Genomic DNA, 23,216 nt, shown 5'->3' on the forward strand with positions numbered 1-23,216 from the left:
GAGATGATTGATTGATTATCTGAAGCAAAGATGTTCTCAAAGATTGATATACAGGATGCCTATCATAGAATCAGAGTTAATGAAGACAATGTTTGAAAAATGGCTTTTCATACCAAGTACAGCAATTTTGAATATCTTGTTTTGCCTTTTAATCTTTATAACACTCCAGTCATCTTCCAGGTCTATATAAATGAGGCACTGCAGGGCCTTGTCAACATCTTCTGCATAGTATATCTGGACAACATTTTAATCTTCTTGAAATCAGAGAAAGAACATGATACCCATGTTTGAGAAGTGTTGAGTCACTTGAGACAGCATCAACTCTATGCAAACACTGAAAAATACTCATTCTACATGCAGGAGATTGATTTCTTAGGTTATGTTGTTGAGATGAATGGCATTTCAATGAACAGAAGCTGAGTCTCTGTCATTGAGAACTGGTCAATGCTGTGAATGTACTGTGAGATGCAGGTGTTTCTAGAATTTGTGAATTTCTACAGATGATTCATCTATGCATATTCACAGATTACTGCCCCTCTTACAGATCTGTTGAAGAGAAGTGTGAAAGACAGGAAAATGAAACTGTTTATTCTCACTCAAGGCACTGTGCAGGTGTTTGCAGAATTGAAACAAGCTTTCACAGATGTCACAATACTGAATCATTTTAACCCTGACTTATTCAGTCAGTGTGAGACTGATGCATTCAGAAATGAGATCTGTGAAATCTTTTCACAGTTGACACTGAAGGCCTTTCAATGTTGAAAGAATCAGGGGATAATCACCTCTGAAGAAACAGGCAATGAATTGCCTGTGAAAGAAGGCTTTTTCACAGAGTCTACAAGACACTGTGAATGAAGATCAGTAACCTTCTTCTTCAAGAAGTTATCACTCATGCAGAGAAGGTATGATACTCATGATCAGAAGATGTTAGCAATTATCAAATCCTTTAAGATCTGGTGACATTATCTTCAGAGTAGTAAGTACTCAGTGCAAGTCCTCACTGATCATGCAAATCTGCATTACTTCTTGACAACAAAGAGCTTGACAGAATGTCAAGTCAGATGAGCAGAGCTGCTTTCAGAGTATGATTTCTATATCTGATATCATTCAGGTCAGCTTAACCCCGCCGACACACTGTCTAGACAGCTCAATTATAATATCATTGATGCAGAGAAGGATTCTACAAAAGGACCTCTGTCATCACTGCAGAAGAAGCTGGCTGCAGGGAGTTGAGATTCTCTAAAGCTTGGAAACAGCGCTGGAGAGGCAGCTGCGCGACTCAGTATAGAAGGTGAAAGAGAACCCAGGTCCCTGCAGAGGACTGACACTGAAGATCATGAGCTTCTTATATCACATCTTACAATCATTGAATTGACAAAGAACAAAACAGTCTACAATCTTTCAATCTGACTACTTTTGAAATTCATTGATAAGTTACAGAAGAGGGACATCTCTACTGCAGCTTGAATTCAAAAGTTGAAGAAGAAAGGATTCAGTTTGAACTTGAAAGAGACAGGCCCTGAGCAGAGTGATGCTGCTAAGAAACCAAGTCACTGGTAACTAGAAGAATGTGAACTTCTACTGCTGAATGATTCAGTCTTCATCCCTCATAGCAGGGCGGTGTGCCAGGAGTTATTGAGGATTCATTATGATGATTCTCATGCAGGGCACTTCAGGTTAGAGAAGACTGAGAAGCTTCTAAAACATAAATACACTTGAGACAAGCTCTGAGCAGATGTCAAAAAGTATGTTGAAACTTGTAATGTCTGTCAAAGAATAAAGATCCCACAGCACAAGCAATACAGTGAGTTAGTATCACTGCCTGTTTCAAAGAACTCATGACAGAATCTATTGATGGATTTCATAGTTGACCTGTTGAAGTTGACAAGAGTCAAAGAATATGACTCAATTTTGGTCATTGTTGACTGCTTCACAAAGATGACCAGATATATCTCTACTTACAAAAAGATTAAAGCCTCTGAATTGGCTGACCTGTTTTTAGATATCATCATTCATGATCACAGTGCTCTGAAATCATTGATAACAGATCAAGAATCCCTCTTCATCAGCAAATACTGGTTGGCTTTTTGCTATCATCTTACAATAAGATGTCTTCTCAGTACTGCATTCTATCTGCAGACTGATGGCCAGACTGAACACCAGAATCAGACACTAGAACAGCATCTTTAAGTGTTCTGTTTATATCATCAGAATGATTGACTCAAACATCTTCTGATCACTGAATTCACATATAACAATGCAAAGAATGCAACCTTAAAGATATCTCCTTTCTATGCTTATTATGAATATAATCCTTCATTACTCAGTGACATCGCGGACAACATTTCAAAGAGAGGAATAGGCAGTCAGAATGTCAGACAGGTACAGAGAATAAAGTATTTCTCAGTGTCAGAAGTAAAAGCAAGATTGGAACTTTTGAACAAAATTCATGAGAAGATGATGAAAAGCATTCACCACACTCAGGAGCAGCAGATGAAATACTATAATTGAAAACATCTTCTGATGAAGTTCTTGATAGGGAATCAAGTACTACTTTCAGCAAAGAATATCAAGACAATGAGACTGTGTAAGAAGCTCAGTAAGCAGTGACTAGAATCTTTCCTAATAACAAGAGTGATGAGTAAGCAGGCATATGAGTTGAAATTACTCACAGGATTGAAATCAATTCATCCTGTTTTTCACATTTTCTATTTGAAGCTCTATAAGCAACATTCTGAGGCGGAGCTGCCTCAGCTGAATGACATTGAGATTGAGAATGATACTGAATATCTTGTGAAGAAAATATTAAATAAGTGAACACATTACAGCAAGCTTCAATACCTTGTTAAATAAGAAGATTATTCATTGTCAGAGAATTCATGAGAACTGCTTGAGTATTTGAAAAATGCTGAGAAAGAGATTGCAACCTATGAGACAGCTAGTAGAGACTGCCCTGTTACACATCAGAGACATTGAGCAAGAAACATCACTTGAGACTTCTCATTTTTTTCAAAGGGTTTTTTAGAGATAATCTTGCAGTGGTGAGCTGATGCCTTGTAGGCTCTGTAGCACTCTTCTTCTATTTTCTCTCAAAGGGTTTTTAGGAGTTTAATGAGACTACACAAGTGTAACATTCCTGAAGCAGTTAAAAGAAAAGAGATATTTGAAATCAATAAAAAGATTAATATTATCAACTCACAGACTGCTGCTATTCTAATGAGGCCACAGCTCACTGAAAAAGTAAAAAGAGGGACCAGAGCCTACTTATTAACAATCACATTCTCATCAAACTCATTCTTCACTGTTGAAGTCTTCAGCACTGATATCTTTGTCTGCTGAGAAGTTAGCACTGCAGCACTGTAGAGGAGCATGCTATAGAAGAGTATGAGAGATGCTGAAAGTATCAACTTATCAACTTATAAAGCATCTCAGTCATCTGCTTCAACTGAAGTGAGATTCTCTTCAATCAGCAATTGATCTCTGCAGTGCTTTCAACAGCAGTGCTGACTGATCTCTTCTTGAGGCCAGTTATTCTGAGATGTTTTTCCATCTCAGAGACCCATGCTTTCACCTTCTTTTACAGACAAACAAGGAGGATCTTCCCAGCCTTGACAGAATCTGTCAACACTTAAAGCTCTGAGACCCTTGCTCTGTACTGCTTGAGCATCTGGACTCCTTGTCAGAGCTGATATGATGTCTTCTTGTAAGATAGGTAATACTTACAGAGAGACAGAAGTCATTGTTGCAGATGCAATGAAAATAACAGAAGTGAGAGAAGAAGCAGATGTATAAAATCCCTCTCTTCTTCAGCTGCTTGACACAGCACAGACAAGTAGCAGTGCCAGTCAGAGGCTGCACCAGAGCCTCTCCACAGAGAGAAGATGAAGGAATCACAGGACCCTGCAGACTCAACCCAGCAGCATCCTGAGCAGGGCTCAGGTGTGCCGTGGGAGGGGAACTACAGATTGAGCTCCTCAGAGCCACTGTTCCCGGAACCAAGCTCTCCCCGGGTTCCTCTCCAAATGACCACACAGGGTCATATGCCACTGTATTGACTGAGGGGGGGGGCAGTGTCGCAACAGCGGTGAGAGGGGCAAGGGATGAACCAGACACAGACACATCAGCCAGCAGAAGGGATGACATCTCACTGCAGGGCACAGCAACTTCCACTGCAGCTGCAAGAGAAGCAGGAGAAGATGTGGTGATGAAAGCAGTGCTCCCACAGCTCATTGACATCACCACCTTCAACCTGGCTTTCTTGGCGGCCATGGAGGCCGCCGCTGCACCATGAAGACATTTGTTATTCACTAGAAAACATCAGAATAAGCCCTCTACTGTCCTTCAAGGATGATACTCTCATGCACTCACTATTGCAGATGAGGGGAGGGGGAGAAAAATGTGTTACAGAGAGAGAAATCTTTCAAAAAAATCCTGCCACTACTGTTAGCTTTGTCTCTAAAACACACCACTTTTGCAGGGAATTTCATACATAGAATGGAATATATTGAGAGATCTGCAAGTCACTTGTTAACTACATTTTTTCACATTTCAAATCAATATATAAGGAACTCACTTACCACATGTTTGATTTGAATGAAGGTGAGAAAAGAAAGACCTATACAGTCAGCAGAAAAACTCATCTTTGTGTTATATACAGCACACACACTGTCAATCAGTTGACAATCATTGCTATACAACAAAGATAATTTCTAATCTGATAATCTTGAGAGTATAGAGACTATGTCCTTAAAGAGAAGAGCATTGTCACACTCTCAGCTGCATCAAGGCCTCATTGCAGTTTCACACAGCTCATTGCTTTCATGCAGATGATTTCATTCATCTCATATTCTGTCTGAACCAGTTTTCAACTGCTCTATGACATCATTCAGATATATCATAGGAAGATCTGATTGATGAGTATGAGAACCTCACTTCTATACAAGGTCAGCAGATTACTCTTCCTTGACAATGAGGCATCACTGAGGTATCACTCCAGCTATTCTTGCTTGTGAAATGAGAGAAGAGTATCCACTCATTGTCTATATAGAATAGCTAGATGCTGGCTCCTCATCAAAGAAGTCAGTGATTCATTTTGCTGCTACTGAAATATACACAAGAGTTACTGCATGCCTCATACAATCTTCTTAGTATACTAAGTATCATATCTGTGATATCCTCACAATAACCCTGTAGCCTATGAGCTCGCTATTCAAGCAAGATAGTCAAGCTCACTCATACGGCTTCCCAAACAACCACCTCTACGTGTCGCCGCCGACTAGCCACTGCTTCGGTTCCGCCACGTTACAAGTGACTATATATCAGATCTTAAAATGAAATCATGACTTGAAAAAAATAAGAAAGTGATCTTATTTAGTCTCATTTAGTTTCATTCTTAGTATAAAGTTACTATTTTTAGACATTTTAAGGTTTTTTTTAGACTATTTTTAATTTTTTAAAAAGTAACACTTTTTGATAACACTTAAATAAGATTTAAAGTCATTTAAAGTAATAAAAATAATTTAAATTGAGAAGTGGAAATCATGATCTCATTTGAAAAATGTGATAAGAGTAGATAGTAAGTCTCACTGAAACAGTATGAAACTACTATCTAATGTTAAAACTGTGTAATGAGATCAGTTGAATTAATAATAAAACTAGACTGATTATGTAACTGTGTCTGAGATTAGAACCAGATTTTTTGATAGTTTCATTATCAATTTAACTGATCTCATTACACAGTTTTAACATTAGATAGTAGTCTCATACTGTCTCAGTGAGACTTACTGTCTACTCTTATCACATTTTTCAAATGAGATCATGATTTTCACTTCTCAATTTAAATTATTTTTATTACTTTAAATGACTTTAAATCTTATTTAAGTGTTATCAAAAAGTGTTACTTTTTAAAAAATTAAAAATAGTCTAAAAAAAACCTTAAAATGTCTAAAAATAGTAACTTTATACTAAGAATGAAACTAAATGAAATTAAATGAGATTACTTTCTCATTTTTTTCAAGTCATGATCTCATTTTAAAATCTGATATATAGTCACTTTGCATGTTTTTTTAATAGCCAGTCTCAGTGGAATTCACATCAAGAAATGTATGAGATCAGATCAAATGAGATTAAATGTGAAATTCATAGTCTCAGCAGTCAGTCTAAATAAGACTATCAAAAAATCTGATTCTGGTCTCAGACACGGTCACACAGTCAGTCTAGCTGATTCACTCTCAGAACTCTTAATACTCTCTCTCAGACTAGCTAATCACAGAGTATAGTGACTTCTCTCAGTGACTTCTCTTAGTAACTTCTCTCAGCAGTCTTTCTTTTTGAACTCACTTCTAGAGCTTATTCTTTCAAGAGCTAACTTCTTAAAGCACACTTCTAGAATGTCTCTTGACATTGTTAAATGTTCAGAGTATTTGTTTTGAAATTTATATTCTTAAGTTTATCCGGAGATTGAACTTATGCATGTTAATCACAAGTTCACAGTAGAGCTCACACTTAACAGTCTTATAATCTGTAGACTACTGAGGTAAAAGAGCTCAGTCATCATCAGTACTACTGATAGAAGAGTCAATTAACTCTCAGAATCTCTAACTAGACTGACTGATAGAATTATAAATTTCACATTTGATTTCATTTGATCTAGTCTCATACATTTCTTGATATGAGTCTCATCAGAATCAAGCATTAAAAAAATCTGAAAATGAATTATTTCTGAGAGAAATGATATGAAAAATGATCAGATTTAATTCAAGAACAGTGAAATAGAAGTAATTTCTCAGAATAAACAGTGAAAAATAATCATTCTTTCAAAATCAGAATAAGACTAAGACTGAAGATTAAATTCAGTCTTATTTAATTCATTCAGTGATTACTTATATAATCAGAATTTAATAATAATTATTGATAATACTTATAAAATAATTAAATATATTCTTATATAAGTTTATTCTTTACTTTCTTATAAAAACTACACTTCTCTGATATACTGTGATCAGAGATATTAAACTATCTGATAATTTTATATTTTATAATTATAAGTTTCTTAATTGTTTCTTCTTATAATTGTTTTTAGTAATAATAATAAATATCTTAGCTTGAGTTGAACTTTCACTTCATTCTTATCTCTATTAATAAAATTATTAGAATATTATATATTATCAGTATAATAATTAAATATATACTTTTAATAATTTTTTATAACTCTAGAATTGATTTCATATGTAAATTTATCAAATCATCTTAAAGATAGCAGTTAAATTCAGTTTTATAAGTATATAGTTTTATCTGATTTTCAGTTATAATTAATATATATAAGTTCTATTTCAAAGATAGTATTATAGTTCTATATAATATAGAGTATTATTAAAAATTATTACTTATTAGAGAATTATATTTCACTGTCTTTACATCTCTAAAATCTGCTTATTTAAATCTCTGATAGTTAATATTATAATAGTCTTAAATTAATTTAATATATAAGTCTCATTTCTTCTCTGTTCAATCTTAAGAAGTGTAGATATTAACTTAATAAGAGAGATTTAATAGAGCTGCTATAATATAATACTCTGTAAAAGATTGTTCAGTTTTACTATAATAATATATCAGTTTATCTCTTACAGTAATAATAGTCTATACTATAGTATTATTTCAGACTGAATTTCTTTTTAAATAATTTAACTATTTCTCAAGATAAGTAAATAAACTGTTATTGTAAGAATAAGTGCTCACAGATGATTATTCAGATGTTTGCAGCTTGGCATAATATGTACTGTTAACTACTAGAAGTATTTGTGATGAGAAGATAAAATGTAGAGATCAAATATAAAATAGCATTTAAGCTGAGTTATGAATAGTATTTGTGAACTTCAGTCTATATACTTGTGTGTAGTCAAGAGCTGCTAGCTCTATTAATTATATGAGAGATAGAAATAGAGATAAAGAATCTATAAGAAGTGAGATTTCTTACATATCTTCTTCTCTCTAAGACTTTATTCATGAAGTCTTTCACTGAGTGACTTCATAGAATCAGCTCAGCACTGTAGTAATACTCACTAAAAATTCTTCACATCTATAAAAAATCTCAGTGAGGAAAAATTTCTTGTTATTATAAAGAGAAAAGAGTCTGTTACTTAGTTTCTTATTCTGTGAGATTCTTTGTAATCTACAGATTCTTCTCTGACTATCATACAGATTCATTTCATATCTTTCATATAGAAGAGTTTCAGTTGACTCTCAATCATTTTCATAAGATTTATATATGATTATTACACAGATTTATCTTATAAATGAATCACTCTCTATGAGATTACTCTTATCAAAGAGAAGTATTCATAAGTTAATCTTTCACTCATTCTCATAAATCATTGTTCTTTAACACTGTAGAATTGTGAGAAATTTTTCATTCTTTTATTAACTCTGTAGAATTATAGAATTAAGATATTCACAGTCTGCAATCATTCTTTATAGTTATATAAAAAGATTCAGGTCTGTGATTCATAATCACTCTTTATTTACTAGAGTAATCTGACTGTTTCACAGAATCACTTACAGTGTAAGTAAATCTCTCTAGAGTAGTATAAATATCTCAGATCTGTTCATGAAATCTCATCTTCTTTTCTCTTTTTCTGTAACAGCTCTTATTCTTATAAACTATGAGTATCTTTATTCATTTGTGAAGTGTTTTCACTCAGATAACAGAGAGAGAGTGTTTCTAACAATATCTATATATTAATTCAAGAACTTCTCAAGAATAAAAAATTTTTTCAATTTCAATATCTTTGTAACAATGTCTGACTACTACTGAGCTTCTTATAAGCATCTCTGTAACTTCTCTGATTACTTTTTACTAACTGATAAAGTAGAAGTATCACTACTTATAATAGTATCTTCATTTCTCTCAGCTCTGTCACTGCATCTGATCTTTAGATCAGCAGTTAATTTCATGTCTTTCTCAGATCAGTCTCTGACTTCAAGCAGTATAGTTCTCTTCTTTACTGTAAGTCTTCTTATAAGTAATTTCTTACAGATTCTAGCTGATAGTTTTTATAAAGCTCTCAGTATTGTCAGTATCTTCTGCAGTCTTACAGATCTACAATTACTCTCTCTCTGTCTGCACAATCTCTGATCAGGCATATGTAAATATGTCTAGGTTTTCTATCAATGATTCTCATGCTGTGATGCATTTCTACAATCTCATTATTAATGAGAGATGAGTTTCTGAGTATCTGCAAAATCTGAGTAATTAAGACAATGTAAATGTCATGAATTTGTAACAGAAGTTAATCTGAACAGATGAGCTCTCTCTTCATATCTTAATTATTTCTAAGCTGAATACTTCAGCATAACTGAGAGAGCAGACACAGCTTTGTAAGAGATATCTGATTATATATATAGATGATCAGCTCTCAAGATTCTGCTGCAACTATATACATTCTGATATTCAGCTTCTCTGAAGTCTATGCATTTCTGATAATCTTTATATCAAATATAACAATTGTCTGTACTACAGATATAATACTTTCTACTTCTTTGAAGAAGAAAATTAATAGTTATAAGAGAATTAAATATCACAGAAGTTGAGAATGTGAGTATGAGTTTTCTTTATTTTTTCTTTATTAATCTCTAAATTGTGTTCACAGCTCTGTTTATTTTCTTGTTTTTTAACTTTAATAAGAGTATAATTTCTTCTTCTCTTTGCATATGCTGCAGACTGTTCATTTCAGTAGAAACTTATTATCTTATAGACTAGAATTTATAAATAACAGTGTTAATATCTTTGTTACAATCAGATTCTTAGCAAAGATCATGTTATTCTGACTTATCAGAATTTACAGTATAAAAGTCATGTCTCAGCTTCTGCAGATATCTTATCTGCTTAAATAATTCTCAAGTGAACTTATTTATCTTATTAGAATACTCTTATCACTGAATCTTGAATCAGAGCTTATAATCTCACTTCTCTGAGTTAATAATCTCTTTAATCTGATATTCTCTTTCACTCTCTAGTACTTCACAGACAGAGTGATAAGTCACAGAATTCTCTTCTAGAAATTTCTTATATTCACAGAATAAAGAGATATAAAAAATATTGTATATCTATAACTCAGATAATAGTTTTAATCTATAGAACTATAAGCTAACTTTCTTCATAATTTTGTAAGACTCTATCTGTAAGAGATTCAGCTTCTTACTAAATCTTCATATAATAATGTTTTCTAGACTTAGTCAGACTCTATCATCTTTCTTAAAACTTTTTATAATATGCTTGAAGTTATAGTATCTCTTCTAATACTCTTGAGTCTTTCTCAAGAATTCACAGACTTTCTCTCAGATCTTCTGAATTCTCTCAGTCTGTGTACAGAAGCCTTCATAAGTTAAGTCTTTATTTACACTTATAAGAGTCTGTAAGAGTTTGAAAGTTAATGTCTTCTTGAGCATGCTGATCTTTATTTGATTCTCTTAAGATTGATTATCTGCTTCTAAGATCTGAGTAGACTGGCCGCTGAGATTATGAATTTCATGTTTAGTCTCATTTGATCTGATCTCATACATTTCTTGGCGTGAATCCCGCTGGGACTGGCTATCAAAAAAACATGTAAAGTGACTATATATCAGATCTTAAAATGAAACCATGACTTGGAAAAAATGAGAAAGTGATCTCATTTGATCTCATTTAGTCTCATTCTTGACATAAAGTTAATATTTTTAGACATTTTAAGGTTTTTTTTAGACTATTTTTAATTTTTTAAAAAGTAACACTTTTTGATAACACTTAAATGAGATTTAAAGTCATTTAAAGCAATAAAAATAATTTAAATTGAGAAGTGAAAATCATGATCTCATTTGAAAAATGTGACAAGAGTAGACAGTAAGTTTTACTAAAACAGTATGAGACTACTATCTAATGTTAAAACTGTGTAATAAAATCAGTTAAATTGATAATAAAACTGTCAAAAAATCTGGTTCTGATCTCAGACACGGTCACACAGTCAGTCTAAATCTGAGTGTCAAAGTCAGAAATAAATGTTATAAGAGAAGTGTTTCTCTGTCAGATACTCTGTAATTAATTCAATACTTTCTATTACACAGTAGTGTCTTAAAACAGAGTATTAAGATATTTAATAATATTATCAGACATTCACAACACAGATTCACATGCTTTTATTCATGAATAAAACTTCTGTTTTATGTTATTCTTCAACTGTTTATTAATATATCAATCTTGATTAGTTAATGAATCAATGATATCTTCATCTATACTCAGTTTTATAAGCATTTCTGTTCTTCATAATGAGTAGAGAGTGAGATTAGAAGTATTGAAATATATGAGAGTATCTAAGTATTCTTTCAGTACTTTTGTAAATGCTGAAGTTGTATAGATTAATCATTGAATTTTCTCATATTGAAGCTGTTAAGTAGCATGCATATCAGCTATCTGTTATTATTATAGTTTTAACATTACTTGAAGTTACTATAATATTACATCTATGCTCACACTTGAGAGTTCTTTTATATTATTATTAGACATGATTATATCATTTATCAGATATGTAATATCTGTGAAATCAGAAGAAGTATAATTGTATGAATATCTCATATATCTGAGTGTTAGAACTCTCAGGTCTTTTACTAACATTCTCTTGTAAAATCTTATTATAGAGTCAGAGTAACTGATGAGCAAGCTTTTATCTAAGAACTCAGTGTTTACTTAACTGTTTCTCTTTTCTACACATTATTACACATTTAAATATCTCTCAATGAATAATTATTTCTAATGAGAAGATAATACATGAATAATTGTTTCTAATAAGAAGATAATAAACATTTTTCTAGTGTAAGAGGCTTATACTGAATAGATCAGTATAATATATAGGTCTTATATAACAAAGAGAAAAACATTAGAGAAGAAAAAGAAAGAGAAAGTGTGAGAATCAGTGATCAAAGTGAATATTTATATGTGTATATAATAGTATACATAGTGAGGCTTCAGAATGAAAGAATCTATATATATTTATAACAGCTGAGAATCAGCAATTGAGAATGGCTGAGAATCAGAGTATATATGTTTGAGAATAAAGTGATTAAAATCTGTGAAGTGTAACAGAATAGTCTATATAATTGATCAGACACAGTCTGCTACAATTAGACTGACTACTGAGATCATGAATTTCATATTTGATTTCATTTAATCTGATGTCATACATTTCTTGACATGAATCTCACTGAGATTAATTATTAAATAAATATATAAAGTGACTATATATCAGATCTCAAAATGAAATCATGACTTGAAAAAAATAAGAAAGTGATTTCATTTGATCTCATTTAGTCTCATTCTTGACATAAAGTTACTATTTTTAGACATTTTAAGGTTTTTTTAGACTATTTTTAATTTTTTAAAAAGTAACACTTTTTGATAATGCTTAAATGAGATTTAAAGTCATTTAAAGCAATAAAAATAATTTAAATTAAGAAGTAGAAATCATAATCTTATTTGAAAAATATAATAAGAGTAGACAGTAAGTCTCACTGAGACAGTATAAGACTACTATCTAATGTTAAAACTATGTAATGAAATCTGTTAAATTGGTAATGAGACTATCAAAAATTCTGATTCTGATCTCAGACATGATCACACAGTTAGTCTAGCTATAATTATATATTTAATTTTTATATTTTATCTTTCTACTGTGAATACTTCTAGTAATTATTAATATATATTATACTAAGCTGTGAACTTCTGAATAATTATCTGTGAGTACTTTTCTTATAGAAAGTAATTTTAAAAATATAAAATTCTCTAACTTTTAATCAAAATAAATTTTATTAAGAGACTCTATTTTCATAATATTAAAAACTAAGTATTATTGAAATATATTTAAAATTATTAAATACATTATTATAAATAATTATAATAATAAAATATATAAATAAATTGAATATTAATTTTAAGTAATATATAATAACAAAGACTTTTCTATATATATATTAATTTTTACTTTAATAAAATAATGAAATTTAATATAATAAAGTAAAAATATATATATTTATTATTTTTTATTTTTTATTTTAATATGTATTAAATTTGTCTTTATTAATAAGAAATTGAACTGTTTTAACACTTTATTATAAATAATATAAAAGTGAATATATTATCAGAGAAATAAGTTTTTTATTTTATTTTCATTATAATATTTATTATTACTAATAATGAATTTATTATTTATAATAAAATATACTAAGTTAAAATCATAGATATTATTTCAGTATTTATTATCAAGTTTTATTTTATTATTTATAATATTAATATATTAATAAAGTTAAACTTACTATTAACAGCTTTACACTTATTATTAAACTATATTATTTCTGAGTAACTACAGTCTACTATACATATTTATATTTAATATTTCACTGAAAATTATACTCTTAATTTTACTTTAAGTAATAAACATATTTTTCTCTTTATTAATGAAACTTCTCTTAAAATTAATATCTGAAACAGTATTATTTTCACACTTATTATAATTTATCAGTTAAAATCATACTTTTAACTGCACAGCTATTGATTTATTCTGTAAAAGTGAAAACTGAGACAAAGAAAAACTGTGTACTTTTTCACTTTATACTTCTTAAGTCAAGAATCTTCTTCTGGCAGTAGTTTCTCTCTTATAAAAGTATCAAATAGAAAAATCACTTAAAAGTCAGATAAATAAAACAGCAGTAACTCTGTTTCATTCTGCACTTACTGTTTCTTATCAGTATATACTTTCATACTTCACTTTCAGTTGATACACAGAAACAGGTAAATATTATCTTTATTATCAGTCACAGACTCATGAAAATGCTGTCAGAGTCTCTATTTATTTTCTCATCTCTCAATTATAATATATATATACTGTCATGACTCATGATCAGCAAGCTGTGTATACATAATCAAATACATGAGTTGTATATTGATAAAGTTAGTTCTAGTTTTCTCCATACTATCCGCAAGCCTAGTTTGGTGTTATTCACACTGTGCTTTTTAGTCCAGCCAGCGGACTCATGCTCCTTGGCCCTCTGGAGGAAGTCTGTATCCGTGGGCGCCAGCCTCAGGCGTCGGCTCGTAGGAGGGCGGGCAGCTGCTGCCTTTGCTCATGATTTGGCAACCACCATCTGTATCTGATCTTCTTTGGTGGAAGCATAGATCAACTGACTCCAGGTGGAAGTGAGTGGTAGCCGCTGAGGGAAAAACAAAGAAAGTAAGATCTACCGGCACAGGATGGCTTGGTAAGAAAAGAAAAGAGGGCAGCGGGAGGACATGGAGCCGTTTATAAACATCCTAGGGCAAAGGCCACCATTTCTGGAGGGCAGTAAGAGAAATGCATGGGCCGGCGGCTGCATGCTGAGTTGCAAACTGTGCAACAGATTTGGGGGGAATCTGACTTCGGTGTTCCTGAAGATTCGATTCATCCTTGCGAGGTATGACAATGGCTGGCCGCCCGGCGGGTCCATCATGATTTGCTCGAGGTGGGCTGGATGGTTGAGTAGTGGTTGAGCTTGGTGAGCACGCCGGAGGAAGCATGAAGGAGCCGGACGAGGATCCCCTGCCAAGCCAACATGCGTTAAAGCGTGCGCGATACCGCCTCGATACCGCCGAGGGCGCCAAAGCGGCACCACGACGCTTTCCAGAAACGGCCGCCGATACCGTCAAAGATGAATTGTGATTGGAATTAATTCGTTGCGCATAAGTTCCGGGCAACCCGGGGGATTCCCCGAGCAATCTGAAATGTATGATGTAACCGTGCCATGCTTACTCACTCTCTGTAGTGAGTGCGCCACAGCGTACGGAAAACCACACTGTAAAGAAAATATTTTCAATATCTTCATTCTTCATCTTCAAATAATCATCATTAATTATAATCATGTCTAAATCTTCTAATTACACTGAGAAGCAGTTGCAAAGAGCTGTTGACATGTATAAAAGTAATTCAAAATTAAAAATCACATCTCTATCACAAGAATTCAAAGTCTCATATGTCATCTTGTATGAGAGAATCAATAGAAAGAAATCAAGAACTATAAGAGTTTCACTGAATTGAGTATTAAATAACAGTCAGAAAGAGACAATTAAGATATGAATTTATTAATTGAATATTAATTTTTACTTATTCATTATCAAGTATATCAAAGCTGCTATGAACTGCATGTTGAGACAGTATCATACAGATTCAGAGACTGCATCTCTCATAGTAAGTAAGATGTGAATATATTGATTTATCAAACACCTGTCAGATTATAAATGAGTCAAGCAAAAACTCATGAATTCAAAATAAGTGTCTTATGAGAATATGAGCTTCATTATTAACTGATTTAATTAATATGAAGCTGTCTTCAATTAATATTAATTTTTTCACTGTGATATCTACAACTTTGATAAGATTGAATTTCAAGAAGAAGAAAAATGCAGACAGTGAATTATAACTGTCTTTAAAGACATGAATTTCATTATACAGTTATTATACTTTCATAAGTTAATAACAGTGATGAAGTGTGTTAGTGCAGATAACACAGTATTGAATTCATTGATTATAATGAAATTAAAGATTCATCTAAAGAATTAGTATACATACTTCAACTTATCTGACAACTACATTATCACTACATCTGAGTCTGGCTTTATAAATGATGAGATTGAATTTGAATGAATTAAGCAGTTCAATAAGATGTATGTGATCACTTTACTCTGTCATTGTAACATGACGGAACCGAAGCGGTGGCTAGTCAGCGGTGTCACATAGAAGTAGTTGTTTAAGAAGCTGTATAAGTAAGCTTGACTATCTTACTTGAATAGTGAGCTTGTAGGCTACAAGATTATTGTGAGAATATCACAGATATAATACTTAGTATACTAAGAAGATTGTATAAGACATGCAGTAACTCTTATATATATTTCAGTAGAAGAAAAATAAATCACTGACTTTTTTAATAAGAAGTCAGCATCTAGCTATTCTATATAGATAATGAGTGAATACTCTTCTCTTATTTCATAAGTGAGAATAGTCAGAGTGATATCTCAGCAGTATCTCATTATCAAGAAAGAGTAATCTGCTGATCTTATATAGAAGCAGAGTTCTCATATTTATTAATCAGATCTTTCTATAATATATCTGTATAATATCATAGAGTGATTGAAAACCAGTTCAGATGAGATGAAATCATTCATATGAAAGTAATAAGTTATGTGAAACTGTAACAGAGTCTTAACATAGCTGAGAGTATGATAATACTCTTCTCTTTAAGAGTATAGTCTCTATGCTCTCAAGATTATCAGATTAGAAATTATCTTTGTTATATAGCAACAGTTACTAACTGATTGACAGTATATATACTATACAAAGAAATAGATGAGTTGTTCTGCTGACTGTGTAGATCTTTCTTTTCTCATCTTCATTTAAATCAAATATGTGATAAGTGAGTTTCTTATATATTGATTTAAAATGTGAAAAACATAGTTAACAAGTGACTTGCAGATCTCTTAATATATTCTGTTCTATATATGAAATTCTCTACAAAAGTGATGTGTTTTAGAGACAAAGCTAATAGTAGTGACAGGATTTTTTAAAAAGATCTTCTCTCTTTATAACATATTTTTCTCTTCTCTTCTCATCTGCAATAGTGAGTGTATGAGAGCATTATTCTTAAGAGACAATAAGAAACTTATTCTGACATTTTCTAGTGAGTAAACATCTTCATGATACAGCAGTGATCTTCATGACTGTTAAGAAAGCTCAGTTGAAGATAGAGACAGCAGTATCATAGAGTCACAGAAGTACTACTCTTATTTCTATATCTTCTTCTTCTTCTTCTACTTCTCTTATAGCTGCAGTGATAGTTGCTGTGTCTTATAGTGAAGTGTCATTTCTTCTACTAATCAGTTCATCTGTGTTCAGTTCTTTCTCTGTCTCTCTCACTGCTATTGTAATGCTGCCTTCTCTCTCTGTCAATACAGTAGTATATGACCCTGTGTGATCATTCAGAGAGAAACTCAGAGAGAGCTTGATTCTGAGAAGTTTAATTCATAGTTTCTCTCTCACAGCATATCTGAGCTCTGCTCAGACTGCTGCTGAATTGAGTCTGCAGAGTTCTGTAGTTTCTTCATCTTCTCTCTATGAGAAGGCTTCAGTGCAGTCTCTGATCAGTATCACTACTTATCTACACTGTATTAAGCAGCTGAAGAAGAGAGGGATTTTATACATCTGCTTCTTCTCTTACTTCTGTTATTTTCATTGTACTTATAACAATAACTTCTGTCTCTCTGTAAGTATTATCTACTCTACAAGAAAGTATTATATCAGCTCTGACAAGAAGCTCAGATGCTTAAGCAGTACAGAGTGAGAATCTTGAAGCTTTAAGTATTGATAGATTCTGTTAAGACTGAAGAGATCTCTCTTACTCATCTGTAAAAAAAGATGAAAGTATGAGTCTCTGAGATGAAAAAACATCTCAGAATGACTGATCTTAAGAAGAGATCAGCTGATACTGTTATTGAAAGTATTACAGAGATTAATCACTGATTGAAGAGAATCTTACTTTAATTGAAGCAGATGACTGAGATGCTTTGTAAATTAGTAAGTTAATACTTTAAGCATCTCTTATACTCTTCTACAGCATGCTTCTCTGTGATACTGCAGTGCTAACTTCTCAGCAGATAAAGATGTCAGTGCTGAAGACTTCAATAGTAAAGAATGAGTTTAATAAGAGTGTGATTATTGATAAGTAAGCTCTGAGATTTTCTCTTTTTACTTTTTTCAGTGAGCTGTAGCCTCATTAGATTAGCAGCAGCCTGTGAGTTAATTAATATTAATCTTTTTATTAGTTTCAAATATTTCTTTCTTTTCTTATTAATTACTTCAGGAATTTTACACTTGTGTAGTCTCATTAAACTTCTAAAAAACTCTTTGAGAGAAAATAGAAGAAGAGTGCTACAGAGTCTACAAGATACTGACTTATCACTGCAAGATTATCTCTAAAAAACTCTTTGAGAAAAATGAGAAGTCTTAAGCAGCATTTCTTGTTCAATATCTCTGATATGTAATAAGACAGTCTCTACTAGCTGTCTCATAGATTGCAATCTCTTTCTCAGCATTTTTCAAATGCTCAAGCAGTTCTCATGAATTCTCTGACAATGAATAATCTTCTTATTTAATGAGATATTGAAGCTTGCTGTAATATGTTCATTTATTCAATATTTTCTTCACAAGATATTCAGTATCACTCTTAATTTCAATATTATTCAGTTAAGACAGCTTCATTTCAGAGCATTGCTTATAGAGCTTCAAATAGAAAATGTGAAAAATAGAATGAATTGATTTCAATTCTGTGAATAATTTCAACTCATATATCTGCTTACTCATTACTCTTGTTATCAGAAAAGATTCTAGTCATCACTCACTGAGCTTCTTATACAGTCTCATTGTCTTGATATTCTTTACTGAAAGTAGCACTTAATTCTCTATTAAGAACTTCATTGAAAGATGTTTTCAATTATAGTATTTTATCTACTACTTCTGAGTGTGATGAATGCTTTTCATCATCTTCTCATGAATTTTATTCAAAAGTTTCAATCTCACTTTTACTTCTAATACTGAGAGATACTTTATTCTCTGTATCTGTCTGACATTCTGACTGTCTATTTCCTTCTTTGAAACATCATTCATGATGTCACTGAATAATGAAGAATTATATTCATAATAAGCATAGAAAGAAGATATCTTTAAGATTATATTCTTTACATTATTATATACAAATTCAGTGATCAGAAGATGTTTGAGCTAATTATTCTAATAATATAAATAGAACACTTAAAGATACTGTTCTAGTGTCTGATTCTAGTGTTCAGTCTGATTATCAGTCTGCAGATGAAATGTAATACTGAGAAGACATCTTATCATAAGATGATAGTAAAAAGCTGATCAGTACTTGCTGATAAAGAGAGATTCTTAATCTATTATCAATGATTTCAGAGCACTGTGATCATAAATAATAATATCTAAAAATAGATCAGTCAATTCAGAGGCTTTAATCTTTTTATAAATAGAGATATATCTGATCATCTTCATGAAGTAGTTAATAATGATTAAAATTGAGTTATATTCTTTGACTCTTGTCAACTTCAGCAGATTAACTATGAAATTTATTAATAGACTCTGTCATGAGTTCTTTAAAATAGGCAGTGACATTAACTCACTGTATTGCTTGTATCACAGAATCTTTATTCTTTAACAGACATTGTAAGTCTTAATATACTCTTTAACATCTGTCTAAAGCTTGTCTTAAATATATTTATATTTTAGAAGCTTCTCAGTCTTCTCTAACCTGAAGTGCTCTGTATGAGAATTATTATAATGAATTCTTAATAACTTCTGACACACTGTTCTGCTATAAGAGATGAAGACTGAATCATTCAGCAGTAGAAGTTTATATTCTTCTAGTTATCAGTAACTTGATTTCTTAGCAGTATCACTCTGCTCAGAGTCTGTCTCTTTCAAGTTCAAACCAGATTCTTTCTTCTTTAACTTTTAAATTTGAGCTGCAGTAGAGGTATCTCTCTTCTATAACTTATCAATGAATTTTAAAAGTAGTCAGATTGAAAGATTATAGACTGTTTCATTCTTTATCAATTTAATAATTGTAAGATATGATATGAGAAGCTCATGATCTTCAGTGTCAGTTTCTCACAGAGACTCAGATTCTCTTTCATCTTCTATACTGAGTTACACAGCTGTCTCTTCAGTGCTGTTTCTAAGCTTTAGAGAATTCTAATTCTCTGCAGTCAGCTTCTTCTGCAGTGATGACAGAGTGTCACGCTCCCGGCCGTGTCAAGGCTCTGTTGCGGTTCCACACGGCTCATCACTTTCATGCGGATGATTCCATCCATCCCGCAGGCTGTCTGAACCGGTTTCCAACCACTCTATGACATTATGCAGATGTATCATAAGAAGATCTGATTGATAAATATGAGAACCTCACTTCTATACAAGGTCAGCAGATTACTCTTTCTTGACAATGAGATGCTGCTGAGATATCACTCTGACTATTCTCACTCATGAAATAAGAGAAGAGTATTCACTCATTATCTATATAGAATAGCTAGATGCTGGCTTCTCATTAAAGAAGTCAGTGATTCATTTTTCTTCTACTGAAATATATACACAAGAGTTACTGTGTGTCTTATACAATCTTCTTAGTATACTAAGTACTATATCTGTGATATTCTTGTAATAACCCTGTAGTCTATGAGCTTGCTATTCAAGTAAGATAGTCAAGCTCACTTATACAGCTTCTTAAAACAACTATCTTTATATAATACTACTGACTAGTCACTGCTTCAGTTTCATCATATTATAATTTAAATCACTTGATCTGATTATACATTTGAATCAGTTGAGCTCTAACAGACTGATATAATCTTATACATCTGCACTAAGACTGATCTGATCTCACTCTCTGAGAAAAACACTACATCATTCTCTAGAGTGTGTACATCTCTATCTCAGCAGAAATCTGAGATTTCTGAACTCACTGTATATTTTAACATAAGCTCTTTAACTGTTCTATCACTGCTGCAGCCTCTACACATCTACATCTATCATAAAGATAGAGAGATTAAGATTGAAGATTCTCTGAGATATAAGAGAAACATCTTATCTGAATTTCACAGCTTTATTCATACTCTTGAATGAAAATTCTGCCTTAATCTAAGTCAGTATAATACTCATAAGATATAAGTAATATACACTGTCAACCTTCTTGAAAGCATCTCTGTAACTACTTGAATTATCAAGAAGAGAGAGCTTGAGTGTATCAATACTGCTGTAACTTGAGAAGAATTCAAGAACTTTCTACTGAATTAAATTGAAGATTACTATAACTGCAGCTTCACAGTGATACAGCAGTTTAACTCATTATATTAATAAGATAATGAGAATTCTTTCAATTTCAACACAAGATTTAAGAAATATTAGAAGAAATTGACTGATGATTTGAATCAATTAAAAACACAGCTTTATCTCATAAAGCTGACTTATAAGATGCAGACAATAATATTATAATATCAGAGTTCATTAATCAATTGCACTGAGCTTGTCAATCTGACTTCTCAGATCTATTTGAATAATCAATTCTCTGAGAAAAAGGCTAACAAGATCTCTTCTAAGCAATCAATGATGAGATTTAAACAGCACTATAATAACTTCAGTGTGAAGAAAGTAAAGAAGAATTTCAAGTATTCTGATTCTTCACTCACTGTGAAGAAATATTAAAAAAGATTTAATAAAGATCTCTGTTTCAACTGCAGAGCTGATAATCACTATATCAGTGATTATAAGAAGTCAAAGAAGAAAAGAAATTAAGAAGATATCTTCTCAAAGTTAACTTCTCTTCTGATAAATGTATTCATAGAAGATAAAGAAGAGAAAGAAAAGAATTAATAATTCTCATATCTTCAAGTTTATATTATAATCACAATGTATACTCTGAATGAGAAGATATCAGTGAGATACCTACTCAACTTCAGAGTGAATACTAACTTCATATTCTATTTCTTTTCTTTGATGAAGAGTTGAAAGAAGATAGATCTGTCAGATTATGTGAAATTTACTGATGAAATAAAATGTCACTATTTTAACATAATTCAGATGAAGTGTGTGATCACAGACTCAGAAGAAATCTTTAAGAAGAGCAGTCTGCTTCTTCACACAGTTAATATCATAGATAAGAACATCATTCTAGATCTCTCATAATTAAGAGAAAACAATTCTCTTATTGACTGAGTCACTCAGATGTGACAGTATCATCTCACTGATAAAGAGACAGTGATAGAGAAATCTGAAGAGTTTCATTGAAAGAATCTTGAGAAAAAGATTGAGTCAATATACTGTATAACAGGTGATTGAAACTTGAGAACAGATGAAGAAGTCATCATTCTTACTGTAAGATTAGCAGCAGTATTCATCATTGAAGATGAATGTATATGATGTCTCTTTACAGATTTTAAGAATGTCTTTTCAGAAAGAAAAGCAGTGAAGTTTTCTGATATCAAGATATAATATAAGATTCATCTTGAAGATGATGTAACAGTGCTGTACAGGTCTCTTTACAACTTATCTGTAAAGAAGTTAAATGTTCTGCACAAATATCTTGAAGAAATGCAATCAAAGAACTGAATATATTCATCAAAGAGTTCAACAGAGATGTCTATACTCTTTGTACTTAAGAAGAATGATAGACTATGTCTATGCATAGACTACAGAGACCTTAATAAGATGATGATTAAGAATTACTATTCATTACTGTTAATTAATAAGATGATTGATTAATTATCTGAAGTAAAGATGTTCTCAAAGATTGATATACAGAATATCTATCATAGAATCAGAGTTAACAAAGATAATATTTGAAAAACAGCTTTTCATATCAAGTATAACAATTTTGAATATCTTGTTTTGTCTTTTAATCTCTGTAATGCTGCAGTCATCTTTCAGATCTATATAAATGAGGCACTGCAGGGCCTTGTCAACATCTTCTATATAGTATACTTGAATAATATTCTAATCTTCTCAAAAACAGAGAAAGAACATGATACTCATGTTCAAGAAGTATTGAGTCACTTGAGACAGTATCAACTCTATATAAACACTGAAAAATGCTTGTTCTACATACAGAAGATTGATTTCTTAGATTATATTATTGAGATGAATGACATTTTAATAAACAGAAGCTGAGTCTTTATCATTGAGAACTGGCCAGTGCTGCAGACATATCATGAGATGTAGATATTTCTAGAATTTATGAATTTCTACAGATAATTCATCTATGCATATTCACAGATTACTGCCTCTCTTACAGATCTGTTAAAGAGAAGTGTGAAAGACAGAAAAATGAAACTGTTTATTCTCACTCAAGACACTGTGCAGGTATTTGCAGAATTAAAACAAGCTTTCACAGATATTACAATACTGAATCACTTTAATTCTGACTTACTCAGTCAGTATGAGACTGATACATTCAGAAATAAGATCTATGAAATCTTTTCACAGTTGACACTGAAGACCTTTCAATATTAAAAGAATCAGAGAATAATCATTTCTGAGAAAACAGGCAATAAATTATCTGTGAAAGAAGACTTTTTTACAGAGTTTATAAGACACTGTGAATAAAGATCA

General features: G+C 31.7%; 2 protein-coding genes across 2 annotated transcripts; one reads left to right on the plus strand and one right to left on the minus strand.

Moving 5' to 3' along the window:
* Positions 1-3,881: 3,881 nt before the first annotated feature.
* On the plus strand, positions 3,882-4,291 carry BDCG_16232 (uncharacterized protein; the record flags this gene model as incomplete). The annotated part of the gene is made up of 2 exons (XM_045425483.1): positions 3,882-3,939; positions 4,035-4,291. The coding sequence occupies 2 exons, from the start codon at positions 3,882-3,884 to the stop codon at positions 4,289-4,291; spliced, it is 315 nt and encodes a 104-aa protein (XP_045279358.1).
* A 9,470-nt stretch (positions 4,292-13,761) lies between these two features.
* Positions 13,762-14,731, minus strand: BDCG_16233 (uncharacterized protein). Its single transcript, XM_045425484.1, has one exon. The coding sequence runs from the start codon at positions 14,506-14,508 to the stop codon at positions 14,260-14,262; it is 249 nt and encodes an 82-aa protein (XP_045279359.1). The 5' UTR covers positions 14,509-14,731; the 3' UTR covers positions 13,762-14,259.
* Positions 14,732-23,216: the final 8,485 nt, after the last annotated feature.

The sequence above is a fragment of the Blastomyces dermatitidis genome (assembly GCF_000003525.1).
Source record: "Blastomyces dermatitidis ER-3 genomic scaffold supercont1.1, whole genome shotgun sequence".
Classification (NCBI taxonomy): domain Eukaryota; kingdom Fungi; phylum Ascomycota; class Eurotiomycetes; order Onygenales; family Ajellomycetaceae; genus Blastomyces; species Blastomyces dermatitidis.

Excerpts from the sequence above, each read along its gene's own strand:
- BDCG_16233 (XM_045425484.1), bottom strand. The coding sequence starts at position 14,508 with ATGATGGACCCGCCGGGCGGCCAGCCATTGTCATACCTCGCAAGGATG.